Below are 15743 nucleotides of genomic sequence, written 5' to 3'. Positions count from 1 at the left end.
AAAAAAAAATTGCAGAAAATAAATATCCCAGAGGTGATCAAATACCACCAAAAGAAAGCTCTATTTGTGGGTACAAAATTACAAAAATTTAGTTTGGGTACAGTGTAGCATGACCACGCAATTGTCATTCAAAGTGCAACAGCGCTGAAAGCTAAAAATTGGTCTGGGCAGGAAGGTGTATAAGTGCCCTGTATGGAAGTGGTTAAAATTATAATAAAAGTGGTTCTTATTTGCTTAAAGTGATAATAAAAGGCAAGGGGCGAGATTCACATACATTTAGGCGGGCGTAGTGTATCTCCTATACGCTACGCCGCCGTAACTTTGAGAGGCGAGTATGGTAGTCTCAAAGATTTTGCGCCCAAAGTTACGGCGGCGTAGCGTATTAGGGCCGGCGTAAGCCCGTCTAATTCAAATGTTGAAGCTGTGGACGTGTTTTATGTATATTAAAGTGTGACCCCGCGTAAATGACGTTTCGATCGAACGGCACATGCGCCGTCCGTGGACATATCCCAGTGCGCATGCTCCAAATGACGTCGGCAAATCGTCAATGCTTTCGCTATGAACGTAAATTACGGCCAGCCCCGTTCACGGACGAGTTACGCAAACGACGTAAAACTTGGAAAGTTTGACGCGGTTCCGACGTCCATACTTAACATTGGCTGCGCCATCTTTTTGGCGGTTTATCTTTACGCCTGAAAACCCCTTACGTAAACGGCGTATCTTTACTGCGACGGCCGGGCGTACGTTCATGAATAGGCGTATCTAGCTGATTTACATATTCTAGGCGTAAATCAGTGTACACGCCCCTAGCGGCCAGTGTAAATATGCAGTTAAGACACGACGGCGTAGGAGACTTACGCCGGTCGTATCTAAGCAATATTTAAGCGTATATCAGTTCGAGAATAAGCTTAAATATACAACGGCGGGGATTCGGACTTACGACGGCGTATCTACTGATATGCCCGTCGTAAGTCTACCTGAATCTGGCCCAAGGTGTTTTTTTTTTTTTTTAACATAACAAACATGTCATACTTACCTGCTCTGTGCAGTGGATTTGCAAGATCCTCCTCTTCTCTGATCTCCTGCCGGTGTAGTGTCACATTCCGCTCCCCATCACAGAATGCTTTCCTAATGTTATGGCCGCGGCTCCGGAGCTAGGCCGAAGCCGCGGCCTTTCCCAACGTTATGGCCGCGACTTCGGGCTACCTCCGGAGTTGCGGCCATAACGCTAGGAAAGGCTGCGGCTTCGGCCTAGCTCCGGAGCGGCAGGAATAACATTAGGAAAGGCCGCGGCTTGGGGCTAGCCACGGAGCCGCGGCCATCTTGGTACACCCGGCGGCGGCCCTCCTCTGTTTACACCCACAGAGGAGGAGCCTGCACTCGTGTGACACACGCTGGGAGTGTCTGTACTGCCCGAGGGGGGTCTCTTGCCCTGAGAGGAGGAGGGGGGGGGGGGGGAAGTCTCTTGCCCTGAGAGGAGGAGGGGGGGGGGGGGGAAGTCTCTTGCCCTGAGAGGAGGAGGGGGGGGGGGGAAGTCTCTTGCCCTGAGAGGAGGAGGGGGGGGGGAAGTCTCTTGCCCTGAGAGGAGGAGGGGGGGGGGAAGTCTCTTGCCCTGAGAGGAGGAGGGGGGGGGAAGTCTCTTGCCCTGAGAGGAGGGGGGGGGGGGGAAGTCTCTTGCCCTGAGAGGAGGAGGGGGGGGGGGAAGTCTCTTGCCCTGAGAGGAGGAGGGGGGGGGGAAGTCTCTTGCCCTGAGAGGAGGAGGGGGGGGAAGTCTCTTGCCCTGAGAGGAGGAGGGGGGAAGTCTCTTGCCCTGAGAGGAGGAGGGGGGGGGGGGGGAAGTCTCTTGCCCTGAGAGGAGGAGGGGGGGGGAAGTCTCTTGCCCTGAGAGGAGGAGGGGGGGGGGGAGTCTCTTGCCCTGAGAGGAGGGGGGGGGGAAGTCTCTTGCCCTGAGAGGAGGAGGGGGGGGGGAAGTCTCTTGCCCTGAGAGGAGGAGGGGGGGAGGGAAGTCTCTTGCCCTGAGAGGAGGAGGGGGGGGGGGAAGTCTCTTGCCCTGAGAGGAGGAGGGGGGGGGGGAAGTCTCTTGCCCTGAGAGGAGGAGGGGGGGGGGGAAGTCTCTTGCCCTGAGAGGAGGAGGGGGGGGGAAGTCTCTTGCCCTGAGAGGAGGAGGGGGGGGGAAGTCTCTTGCCCTGAGAGGAGGAGGGGGGGGGGAAGTCTCTTGCCCTGAGAGGAGGAGGGGGGGGGAAGTCTCTTGCCCTGAGAGGAGGAGGGGGGGGAAGTCTCTTGCCCTGAGAGGAGGAGGGGGGGGGAAGTCTCTTGCCCTGAGAGGAGGAGGGGGGGGAAGTCTCTTGCCCTGAGAGGAGGAGGGGGGGGAAGTCTCTTGCCCTGAGAGGAGAAGGGGGGGGGGGGGGAAGTCTCTTGCCCTGAGAGGAGAAGGGGGGGGGAAGTCTCTTGCCCTGAGAGGAGGAGGGGGGGAAGTCTCTTGCCCTGAGAGGAGGAAGGTGGGGGGGGGGAAGTCTCTTGCCCTGAGAGGAGGAAGGTGGGGGGGGGGGGGGAGTCTCTTGCCCTGAGGAGGGGGGGGGGTCTCTTGCCCTGAGGAGGAGGGGGGGGTCTCTTGCCCTGAGGAGGGGGGGGGGGGTCTCTTGCCCTGAGGAGGGGGGGGGGGTCTCTTGCCCTGAGGAGGGGGGGGGGGTCTCTTGCCCTGAGAGGAGGGGGGGGGGGCTCTTGCCCTGAGAGGGGGGGGGGGGGGGCTCTTGCCCCGAGAGGAGGGGGGGGGGGTCTCTTGCCCTGAGAGGAGGGGGGGGGGTCTCTTGCCCTGAGAGGAGGGGGGGGGGTCTCTTGCCCTGAGAGGAGGGGGGGGGTCTCTTGCCCTGAGAGGAGGGGGGGGGGTCTCTTGCCCTGAGAGGAGGGGGGGGTCTCTTGCCCTGAGAGGAGGGGGGGGGGTCTCTTGCCCTGAGAGGAGGGGGGGGGGTCTCTTGCCCTGAGAGGAGGGGGGGGGGGTCTCTTGCCCTGAGAGGAGGGGGGGGGGTCTCTTGCCCTGAGAGGAGGGGGGGGGGGTCTCTTGCCCTGAGAGGAGGGGGGGGGGGGCTCTTGCCCTGAGAGGAGGGGGGGGGGGGTCTCTTGCCCTGAGAGGAGGGGGGGGGGGTCTCTTGCCCTGAGAGGAGGGGGGGGGGTCTCTTGCCCTGAGAGGAGGGGGGGGGGTCTCTTGCCCTGAGAGGAGGGGGGGGGGTCTCTTGCCCTGAGAGGAGGGGGGGGGGTCTCTTGCCCTGAGAGGAGGGGGGGGGGGTCTCTTGCCCTGAGAGGAGGGGGGGGGGGTCTCTTGCCCTGAGAGGAGGGGGGGGGGGGTCTCTTGCCCTGAGAGGAGGGGGGGGGTCTCTTGCCCTGAGAGGAGGGGGGGGTCTCTTGCCCTGAGAGGAGGGGGGGGTCTCTTGCCCTGAGAGGAGGGGGGGGTCTCTTGCCCTGAGAGGAGGGGGGGGGTCTCTTGCCCTGAGAGGAGGGGGGGTCTGCACTAAGGGGGTACTATAGTTGGTGAGGGGGGGGTGAACAGTGGGGGGGGGGGGAGATGTGTATATTACAGTGGGGGGGGGGAGATGTGTGTGTATATAACAGTGGGGAGTTTTTTTTTTTTTGCCGATCCGAAAAATGATCTGATCCGTGACTCCTGATCCGAGGAACGATCCGAACCGTGAGTTTTTTGATCCGTTGCACCCCTAGTGAAAAGGCAATCTGTTGACTCCTCACAACTTGATTTAACCCTACAATTGCTGCACTACCATGCCACAATTGTGTGCAATGCAGGGTTGTCACAGTGCGGACCCACAGACTTGCATTAGTTACATTTGGCAGGAGGAAGGCTTGCCAAATGAGACATGCGGTTTACATTTTTGATGTGGCCAGCACATCTTACACAGTCCTGAGTGGCTGCATGCCCAGGTTCAAGCAGGCAATTGGGGGGGGTGGTAAAACCACAGCACAGCCATCTGGTTTTACTGTCCCCTAGCCACACGTGAACAAATCTGCTTTGTTCATCTGCCAGGAGTGAAGAGAATGTCTGGTATATATGGGTGTGGGAAGCAATGTGTTCTGTTCCATATGACAGCGCTGGTGCAGAATGTGTTCAAGATCCCAGCTCTGTCACTTGGAGGTAGAGAATGAGTCTCATCTCTGTCTAGGTTGTGACTTGGAGCTTACACAGGGCTTCCCGTCTACTCCCTGTAGCTGAATGGAGTGTCAGGAGAGTACAAGGCAAGTGATAGCAAACTGTTGGGAAAAGGGCACTTACCTTAACTTGTATTAGCAAAGCAGATTCACATTAAAGCGGGGGTTCACCCTAAAAAAAAATTCTAACATCACATTCAGCTCACTACCGACATTGCAGATCTTTTTTTTTTGCTGTACATACCTCGTATTGCTATTTTTTTAGCCGGCTTCCGGGTAGTGAATCCTGCGGGAGTGGACATTCCTATGCAGCCTTTAGTGATTGACCTGATGACAAAAACTCCCCCACCCGTCGCATAAGGAACGTCACGAGTTGCCGAACGTCGGTGCGCAGGCGCCGTTGAGCGCCGACTCGACGTTCGGCTTCTTTCGGCAACTCGTGACTCTCCTTATGTGACGGGGGGGTCGTTTTTGTCATCACGTCAATCACTAACTGCTGCATAGGAACGCCCACTCCCGCGGGATTCACTACCCGGAAGCCGGCTAAGAAAATAGCTATACGAGGTATGTACAGCAAAAAAAAAAAAAGATCTGCATACTGTCAATGTCGGTATGAGCTGAATGTAATGTTAGAATATTTTTTAGGGTGAACCCCCGCTTTAAGGTGTGTGTAAAAAATAATTGCATGCATAAACGCAACGACAAAGGTGAAAAGGTAAGGTACAGTGCATTAAGAAAATATTCACAGCGCTCTACTGTCCAATACCATCCCTACAGTGAAGCATGGTGGTGGCAGCATCATTCTGTGTGGATGTTTTTTAGCAGCAGAAACTGAGAGACTAGTCAGGATCGAAGGAAAGAAGAATGCAGCAATGTATGGAGACATCCTTGATGAAAACCTTCTCCAGAACGCTCTGAACCTTATACTGGGGCAAAGGCTCATCTTCCAACAGGACACAGACCCTAAGCACACAGCCAAGATAATAACAAGATAAATCTGTGAATGTTGAGTGGCCCAGCCAGAGCCCAGACTTGAACCCGATTGAACATCTCTGGAGAGATCTGAAAATGGCTGAGCACCAACTCTCCTCGTCCAACCTGATGGAGCTTGAGAGGTCCTGCAAAGAAAAATGGGAGAAACTGCCCAAAAATAGGTGTGCAAAGCTTGTAGCATCATACTCAGACTTGAGGCTGTAATTGGTGGCAAAGGGGCTTCAACAAAGTATTGAGCAAAGGCTGTAAACATATGTACATGTGATTTTTTGTTATTTTTTTATTAATTTGCAAAGATTTCAAACAAACTTCTTTCACGTTATCATTATGGGGTATTGTCTGTAGAATTTTGAGGAAAATAATGAATTTAATCCAATTTTGGAATAAGGTTGTAACATAACAAAATGTGGAAAAAGTGAAGCGCTGTGAATACTTTCTGGATGCGCTGTCAAATTTGACATTTACCACGCCCCAGTGTGATTGTTTGATTTATGTACCCTCTCTATACATCACTGCCCTAGGAAACATACCCTGACTATATGCATTTATCTATGAAGAACCTGCACCCATCTCCCATGCCTGGCATCTGAAGATTACATCTGCACTGTCAGCCTGGTTTGAAATTTCATCTTGTGTCTATAGGGCTGTGGGGATTCAATATACTGTATACTCCAGGGGTTGACAAATTTGCTTGGAATCTCGGAGCCAGCTAAAAAAGTTAGGAGCCAGAAAACGCACCCCGTCCCGACGAGCTTGCGCGCAGAAGCGAACACATACATGAGCAGCGACCGCATATGTAAACGGTGTTCAAACCACACATGTGAGGTATCGCCGCGATTGGTAGAGCGAGAGCAATAATTCTAGTCCTAGACCTCCTCTCTAACTCAAAACATGCAACCTGTAGATTTTTTTTAAACGTCGCCTATGAAGATTTTAAAGGGTAAAAGTTTGTCGGCATTCCACGAGCGGACGCAATTTTGAAGCGTGACATGTTGGGTATGAATTTACTCGGCATAACATCATCTTTCACAATATAAAAAAAAAATGGGGATAACTTTACTGTTGTTGTCTTATTTTTTAATAAAAAAAGTGTAATTTTTTCACAAAAAAAGTGCGCTTGTAAGACCGCTGCGCAACTATGGCGTGACAGAAAGTATTGCAACGATCGCCATTTTATTCTCTAGGGTGTTAGGATAAAAAATATATATAATGTTTGGGGGTTCTAATTAGAGGGAAGAAGATGGCAGTGAAAATAGTGAAAAATTACATTAGAATTGCTGTTTAACTTGTAATGCTTAACTTGTAATATCAACGGCCACCACCAGATGGCGCCAGCTTACACATCTGGTGGTAATAACTTGTAATACCAACGGCTCACCACCAGATGGCGCCCAGGATTTGTCGAGCCCTGGTATACTCGAGTATAAGCCGAGTTTTTCAGCACATTTTTTTTGTGTTGAAAAATGCCCCCCGCGGCTTAGACTCGAGTCACCTTTTTGTGCCTGATCTCCCAGACTTTGGAGACCTGGTACTTGGCACACATGTAGCCCCACTCTTCGTCTACAAGTGTGCAACGTTTGTTGTCCGGGGGACCTACGGCCGGAGAGCACCGATTTTTCAAAGTCGGGCACCCCTTCCATAGACTCCCATGTTAAACAGTAATTTCTCCAGTGACTTTGGGGACCTGGTACTGGCCAGTCGTAGGTCCCCTGGATACGGAACTGGGCACACATGTAGCCCCATTTCTCCTCTATAAGACCTCATTCACACAGGCGGACTCTGTCGCTACGGAGTCCACCTGCTCCCGTCAGCTCAGTCCGCAGATCTCCGCTGAGCCGACGGATGACAAGCTCCTCTCTGCCCACTGAGCGGGGAGGGGCTTGTCGGGCACCGCTGTCTCCTATGGAGCGATCTGATGAAAACAGACAGCATGTCCGTTTTCATCAGATCTTACCCGATCCAATCCGCATGGACGGATGGGGACGTGGCCTCCATACGTCTGCTTTTAGCGGATCGGATGTCAGCGAACATGTCTCCGTTGACATCCGACGCTCCATAGCGATGCATGGAGTGGCCGTTCAGGTCCGTGACAGACGGACCCGAACGGCCCATAGTGTGAATGAGGCCCAAGTGTGCAAAGTTTGTCGTCTGGAGAACCTACAGCTGGGGAGCACCGATCATTCAAAGCCGTGCACCCCTTCCATAGACTCCCATGTTAAACGTCAAGTCTAGTCATGGGCACAGTGAGGCATGCACATGGGGCACAGTGAGGCATGCACATGGGACACAGTGAGGCATGCACATGGACACCCTAGGCTTATACTCGAGTCAATACCTTTTCCCAGTTTTTTGTGGTAAAATTAGGTGCCTCGGCTTATATTCGGGTCGGCTTATACTCGAGTATATACGGCAAGTAAGCTTTGCAGGTGACTTTATATGAAACAAAATATAAGGTCTGCCGGCAGGGGCCTAACTCTGCAGGTCACAGTGGAGACAACGTACCAGGATTTGTAAAATAAATCCAGTGCGCAAATTGTTAACTAGAATAAAATAATTTCCCCGTTTTATGGTAAAACGCTTCCTATCACTTGTCTCCATCCGCTCAGCAACAGCCATGAGCCCCAGGTCAGCCCTCCGCCATTCCTTGACTTCAATCTAGACAGAAGCTATTTCCATATAATCTGTCCCGCTTTTCCATGTAAATCTCTGTCCTGAAATACTCCCAGACTGCCATTCCTCTGCTGTGAATGGATGAGAAGGTGGGGGGAGAGGGCAGTGTGCGGAGACCTCAGGGTGTGTACAGAGCTCCATCCAGCTGATCCATCGTGCAGAGAAGCACGCACACCACTAACCTGGTGACACCCACAACCTCTCCTAATCCTCTCATTAATGTACCAGACCCAGGCGCTCATTGTACAAGCCATGGGACCCGCTGGGATCTACAAAACACTTTAATAATGAGACATGTTTACCGAGCAGCCAGCAGCAGACACAATGGAAAAACACAGACGTAAGCCAAAGACGCTTAAAGTGCCACAAAAAAGGTGTTAGTGTCACTTTTACACAAAACGCCAGCCATTCATTTATTGAACCCAATTAAAGCCGACGTAAAATGAGTTACATTAATACAGAGGCTACAAAGAGCCTCCTAGCACAGTGATGGCACGGCTTCCATCAGACATGAGTGACAGGTACACTTTAGTCTCTTGCTACGTCATTGCTTCTGATGGTACAAAGTTGCCAGTTGACATTCCATAAGGTCCTGATTACTAGATACCTTCAAAATTGCGTCCGCTTGTGGAATGGCGACAAACTTTTACCCTTTAAAATCTCCATAGGCGACATTTAAAAAATTCTACAGGTTGCATGTTTTGAGTTAGAGGAGGTCTAGAATTATTGCTCTCGCTCTACCAATCGCAACGATACCTCACATGTGTGGTTTGAACACCTCTTTCATATGCGGGCGCTACTCACGTATGCGTTCGCTTCTGCACGCAAACTCGGCGGGATGGGGCGCGTTCCTGGCTCCTAAATTTTTTAGCTGGCTCCTAGATTCCAAGCAAAATTTGTCAAGCCCTGAATTAAGCAATCACATTCACCCTGGGGTCACACTAATGTGATGCGGGAACCAGCGCAATTCCAGCATCGCTCCTCTCCCACAGGCAGTTTACACTGTCCTCTGCGAACCGCTGCAGGTGTCATTAAAGTTAATGACACGCCCAGTTTAGTTCACAGATCGCAGTGCGTTTTACTTATTTGAGCCCCTTCATCTCTTCTGTGCATCCCCGCCGCCCTTCTCTCCACTGAGTCAATTGGCTAGATTAATAGCAGCGCAGCCATCGGCTCCCGCTGCTGTCAATCAAAACCAATGATGGGGCGAGGCCGAGTCATACACTCAGCGGCTATGGACACCGAATGAATGACTCAGGAGCACGCCCGCAAGGTAACCCCCTTGGGAGAGCGCTCTCCCTAGGGGGTTATCTAATGCAGGAGGAGCCCCAGAGGGACCCCAGAAGAGGATGTTCGGGGCCACTCTGTGCAAAACGAGCTGCACAGTGGAGGTAAGTATGACATGTTTGCTATTTTTATTTATTTTTTTAAACAAAGCTTAAGTATCACTTTAAACCTCTGCATTGTGTAAAAAGGCTGCTTGACATTGTATGCACAGATCTCCCCCTGCCTGCACTGTCCCCCTGGAAAAGTCTGGATAAAACAGAGCCTTTGGAGTCAGGCTGCACATGCTCAGTTTGGTGTATATTAATTTTTTTTTTCTTGGGAGGGTGCATGTGATTAGCACAGGGCCAATCAGCACTGTCCAGACAGAGGGTCAAGAGCCCTGCAGCTTCATAGGACAGCCAGTGCAGTATGAAAACTCCTCCTACAAGCTTCAACAGGAACTGATAGAAATCACAAGACTGCTTTATTCTGCTGAAGAGAAAAGGTATTTTGTTTTTTATATTTACTAAAATAATTGCATTCCTGTGTTATGTGTACGATCAGATATAGTGAATGCAGGTTCTGGGTTTTAGTAATACAAATGAAAATGTCATACTGTGACATTTCAAGTAAAAAAATAAATAAAACGAACAGTGCTTTAAAAGCACCAGGCACCACCAACCAGAGCTGACACTATCTATTCTATACGGTAACCCCCCCCCCCCCCTTCTGTCCGGGACATTCTGCAAAATGTTCCAATCAGCTGCATCCATCCACCTCAATTGTGTGGATAGAGGAATATGTATATGGCCAGCTACAAGGGGTCTGGGATTTCTTATCAAATCAGAATACAGATAAGAGTCTCAAAATTCACTGAATTAAACTGGAACTCCCCATCAGGGATGTAGACAGCAATAAAAACCCAACAAGGGCTTTAACCCTTCACCACTTTATCCTAAGCAAAGAATAAAGATTTGGCTTCACACTGATTTACATGCCTTCAATAAACGGGGGGCCCCCAGTAGGGATTTTTAGTCCTCTCCTAATACACACACCTCCCTTCTCCAACGCCTACACATGAGGCCATTCACCTTTCTTTATTACAGGCTACAAGCCAAGCACCGCTCCTAGAAAGCATACATCCAAATATACACAGATAGCAGCACCTACAAAACAAGCTGTATAAACACACAGGGATTACATAACTGGACACAATGAGTGTTCATTTCCTGCGCACAACCACACACAGCAGATTTTTCAGGAAAGTGCTGATTGCGGCATTTCAATGTATCAATGGGCTTCTAGGGCCATTCAGAGCAAAGAGCAATGCAGGGGGAGCCGGGGTTTACTATACCATGGTGCAGAACGAAGAACTATTTCATAGAAACGACACAGAACATACATTGAAAACGTGGTCACTTTCCACATTCAGGTCCCAAACCCACTGATACTCACCTCTCTAGGGCTCCCCTATCACAGCCACCACCAACACACCCGTGTCATCTGTTATCGGTCAATCCCCCCTCCATACTGTAAGGGCTCTTTCACACGTCCGCTCCGTTCGTCCGTTTTTTGGACGTCCGTTAACGTCTGTTAGCGGATGAGCATCCGCTAACGTCCGTTAGCATCCGTCTGCGTTAAGTTCCGCTTTTTTGGACGGAAGAAAACCCTATTTTTCTTCCGTCAAAAAAACGGAACGGACAAAAAACGGACATTAGCGGATGATCCGTTTACCATCTGATCCGCTAACATCCGTTTTTCATCAAAATATGTAAAAAGCCCCCCCCAAAAAAAAAAAGGATGAAAAAACGGATGGAAAAACGGATGGAAAACTGACGAAAAAACGGATCAACTGATGAAAAAAAAACTGATCTAAAAAACTGAGCTGACGTGTGAAAGAGCCCTAACAGTGGTAGGCCTCCTCGTACCTGGAAGTACTGGCTGAGACAGAATAAGCTTTACACACATTCTGTCACTTTGCCCTGCATAGATGCGATTTGCCTGTGTCCCCAATTTTACGATAACCGTTCACCATTGTATGCAAGTCTTACCCTCAGAAAAAAAGGGTCTAAATATTATTGTCCCTTGAACAATCATGTGCAGGCAGGCATTGTATTGCCACATACTGCTCTGCTGTATGATAAAAAAAAAATTATATATATATATATATATAATGTATGATCAGGAGCATTTTTTGGTGCATGGACACACATAGGACATGCGCATTAACACACCAAGTGGTACTACGTGTGCTGTAATGACCTGTGAGCAGATGTATATGTACCCTCAATGTGTCTCAGTACTGTAATAAAGCGGAGTTCCACCCAAAAGTGGAAGCTCCGCTTATCTGTATCCTCACCCACTGGTGCCACATTTGCCACCTTTCGGGGGGGGGAGCAGGTACCTGTTCCCACTTCCGTCGGCCTGCGCCGCAGCAAGGTATGTCAGATATTCAGTCCCCCTCCTCCTTCCCTGCTGTCGGGCCATTCAGAAAGCTCAGTGCACTTCATCCATGCACAGTAGGTAAGTTGGCTGTGAAGTCGCAATGCTTCACTGCTGGTTTCACTTACAGGCTATGCCGGCGGCAGCACCCAAGAGCCGATGGAAACACTGGCTAGGGTGACGACATTGCTGGATTGCAGGACAGGTAAGTGTCCTAATATTACAAGTCAGCAGCTACAGTATGTGTAGCTGCTGATTTAACTTTTATGTGGGGGGGCTCGGTTCACACTGCTGCAACCCCAAAGTTGTGCGACTTCCAGTGCGGCTTTAATGTTTTGTGAACTTTGGCCAGTTATAACAATATAGAATGTGACACATATTATTTAACTTACAAAAACCCTTATAAGTCATAAGGATAAAGCAATTAAACGACTTCCTTGCAACATTGGTGATTTTAGAATTGCAGTCTATGGATCTCATGTCGCAAGAAAGATGCAGAAAAGTAGGGCAGGAACTTTTTTTTTTTTCTGCAACTTGAGTCGCAGCAATTAGAGCTCACTCACCTTCAGTTGTTTAGAACTCATTTTTATCTACCAAATATATCACCTGCATCCAAGGAATTCAGCTTACAAAGAATCCCGGGCTTCATTACAAGAAAGAGCAACATTACCCGCATGATTGTTGGTAGAACAAATACTGGTGTTGGTATAATGACATTCCTGTACGAACATTACCATCTCTCCTAGGAGAGAAGTGAAAAGGTATGTCCATCCCTAGAAGTCATGTACAGAAGGTCTATGTTATAGCACAGCAGCTGTAAGAGCCTTCAGTAATGGAGGAAATAAAGGTTCAGTTACTGGGTAGAGCAAGGGTCTCAAACTGGTGGCCCTCCAGCTGTTGTAAAACTACAAGTCCCATCATGCCTCTGCCTGTGGGAGTCATGCTGGTAACTGTCATTCTTGCAATGCCTCATTGGACTTGTAGTTTTGCAACAGCTGGAGGGCCGCCAGTTTGAGACGCCTGGGGTAGAGGCAGGATAGGCTTCTCGAAGGCTGGCCATACATTATACAAATTTTCCATTAGATTTACCAAAACCATATAATATGAGGTCAAACCTAAACACTTTCAATTTATATGCAATCAGGCTGGTTCTTGCACTACAAGTCAAAAGTAAATCTAAAGGAAATTGAATAAGACAATTGTGTAATGTATGGCCAGCTTAAATAGATGGGTACTCCAGGATTGCCTAAAGGCGGATAGAATGGGAGATAGTTGGACAGATTGGGGTAAGGAGTTCCATAGGATGGGCGAAGTCCTGGAGGCGAACATGACAGGAGGCGATGAGGGAACTAGAGAGCAGGAAGGCTCAGGAGGGGATGGTTTGGTTGGTATTTGAGACCATGTCAGTGATGTAGCTCAGGGAAAAGCTGCGGATAGCTTTGCAGTCAGTATTTTGAATTTAATTTGTTGGGTGAGTGGCAGCCAGTGGGGCGATTGGCAGAGAGCGGTAGTAGACACAGAGCGGTTGGTAAGGTGGATGAGCCGGGCAGCAGCATTCATTATGGACTGAATAGGTGATAGTTTATGTAAATGTAATCCTGTGAGGACGGGGGGGGGACTTGCAGTAGTTGAGGTACGAGATAAAGAGGGAGTGAATTGGTTATAGATTCAGGTGTTGGTAGCACAGAATCCACGTATACTGCAATACATTGTATCCAGTCTATGGGGTCCAGAGTTATCAAAACTGGAGCAGATGTGCAAGGCAGCCAATCAGCTTCTAGCTTTCATCTTCAAAGCTTAACTGAGAAAGCTGAAGACAGCTGATTGGTTGTCATGCACAGCTGCACCAGATTGTATCTCGTCTGTGTGGTGTAGACATGCTGCAATCCATTGTATATAGTCTATGGGGGGTCTCCTTACCCAATAATTCATAGCATACAGTCTATGGGGGGGGGTCTCTTTACCTTGTAATCCATTATTATACATGATTTATATAGCGCCAACAGTTTACGCAGCGCTTTACAATGTAGAGGGGGGGCAGCACAATTACAGTTCAATACAGAAGGGACGGGAGGGCCCTGCTTGTAGAGCTTACATTCTAAAAGGGAGGGGGTGGTGGTACAAGAGCTGCGTGGAATGATGTGATTGGGGTGACTCGGGGACAGTTGTTAGGTGGGTGTGGGATAGGCTTTCCGGAATAAATTAATTTTCAGGGAACTCCTAAAGGTGGACAGGTTATCCCCCATAGTATATAGTCTATGGGGGATCTCTATGGTATTAGTCTATGAATGTGTAATATATGGGGTACAGTCTGAGGCTCCTCTATGGTATCAGTCTATGGGGGGGTTGTAATATATGGGGTACAGTCTACCAGGCTCTTCTATGGCATCAGTCTATGGGGGGGGTTGTAATATATGGGGTACAGTCTACCAGGCTCTTCTATGGCATCAGTCTATGGGGGGGGTTGTAATATATGGGGTACAGTCTACCAGGCTCCTCTATGGTATCAGTCTATGGGGGGGGGGGGGGGTTGTAATATATGGGGTACAGTCTACCAGGCTCCTCTATGGTATCAGTCTATGGGGGGGGGGGGGGTGTAATATATGGGGTACAGTCTACCAGGCTCCTCTATGGTATCAATCTATGGGTGTGTAATATATGGGGTACAATATATGAGGCTCCTCTATGGTATCAGTCTATGGGGGGTGTAATATATGAGGTACAGTCTATGAGGCTTCTCTATGGTATCAGTCTATGGGGGTACAGTCTATTGGGCTCCTCTATGGTTGCAGTCTAAGAGGGTGTAATATATGAGGTACAGTCTATGAGGCTTCTCTATGGTATCAATCTATAAGAGGGTGTAATATATGAGGTACAGTCTATGAGGCTTCTCTACGGTATCAGTCTATGGGGGTACAGTCTATTAGGCTCCTCTATGGTATCAGTCTATAAGAGGGTGTAATATATGAGGTACAGTCTATGAGGCTTCTCTATGGTATCAGTCTATGATGGTACAGTCTATTAGGCTCCTCTATGGTATCAGTCTATAGGAGGGTGTAATATATGAGGTACAGTCTATGAGGCTTCTCTATGGTATCAGTCTATGAGGGTACAGTCTATTAGGCTCCTCTATGGTATCAGTCTATAGGAGGGTGTAATATATGAGGTACAGTCTATGAGGCTTCTCTATGGTATCAGTCTATGAGGGTACAGTCTATTAGGCTCCTCTATGGTTGCAGTCTATAGGAGGGTGTAATATATGAGGTACAGTCTATGAGGCTTCTCTATGGTATCAGTCTATGAGGGTACAGTCTATTAGGCTCCTCTATGGTTGCAGTCTATAGGAGGGTGTAATATATGAGGTACAGTCTATGAGGCTTCTCTATGGTATCAGTCTATTGGGGATGTTTCCCTACCCTGCAATCTATGGAGTAGTGTCAGTCTACGGGGAGAGGGATAACATACGGGGTATCAGTCCCTCTATATGACAATAACAATACTGTGTGCCTCCTGAAAACACAACCAACCCCACAACACCCTCCCCGCCCGCTGATTGGTCAGCACGTTACATTCTTTCTCCAATCCCCGCCCACACGTTTGACACTCATCCCCGATTGGCACAATGCAATGTTTGTCTCAGACGCCCCTCCCCGTCTCGCTCCCGCACGGAGGCCAAACGGAAAAGAATTTCGCGCCTCCGCCTCACACAGCCGCCATTACCGGAGACGGCGGAGCGGGCGGGTGGCGCGTTAGACTCACCGTGCAACGCGGGCTCTTCCCCGTTATTGTTGTCAGACATGACGGCGACAGCCTGTATCTTGCTAGGGAGACGGAGCCGCACTGCGTAGCCACACCCCGCGACACGTCACTCCGCATCATCACCTGAGGTGCGGGGGAGGGGACAGACGGTCACGTGATCCTTCCAAACAAACTTTTTAACTCCTGAGAAGCCTGATCTGCTGGAAGGAGAAGGGAAATGCAGAGTGCCTGGCTGTCAGGCTGATGAGAATTGAATGGCAGAGTTGCTTCTGACAATTCTGGTTGCCTGGCCCTTCCTGTGTTTATTATTCTCAGAGGTTCAGCTGAGGGCATTGTAGGTGTAGCCCTCTTCTGGGGGGTTGGGGATATTACACTAAATCTGTAGGCAAATAAAAGAGCCAGAACCTTCACTATGTGGAAGAGTGGGATTAATAATATAGTGGGCTGTGCCTCCACCC

General features: G+C 49.5%; 1 protein-coding gene across 1 annotated transcript in view; it reads right to left on the bottom strand.

The window, feature by feature from the left end:
• Positions 1-15410, bottom strand: part of BNIP3L (BCL2 interacting protein 3 like) — a 66340-nt gene extending 50930 nt beyond the window's left edge. Inside the window, exon 1 of the mRNA XM_040346114.1 lies at positions 15286-15410. Within this exon, the coding sequence (XP_040202048.1) occupies positions 15286-15325 (40 nt within the window). The 5' untranslated portion in view covers positions 15326-15410. The remainder of the gene's footprint in view (positions 1-15285) is intronic.
• Between the last annotated feature and the right edge of the window lie 333 nt (positions 15411-15743).

The sequence above is a fragment of the Rana temporaria genome, chromosome 3, assembly GCF_905171775.1.
Source record: "Rana temporaria chromosome 3, aRanTem1.1, whole genome shotgun sequence".
NCBI lineage: Eukaryota > Metazoa > Chordata > Amphibia > Anura > Ranidae > Rana > Rana temporaria.
Note: the sequence above shows the minus strand (reverse complement) of the source record. Positions and strands in the feature narration are given on the sequence as shown.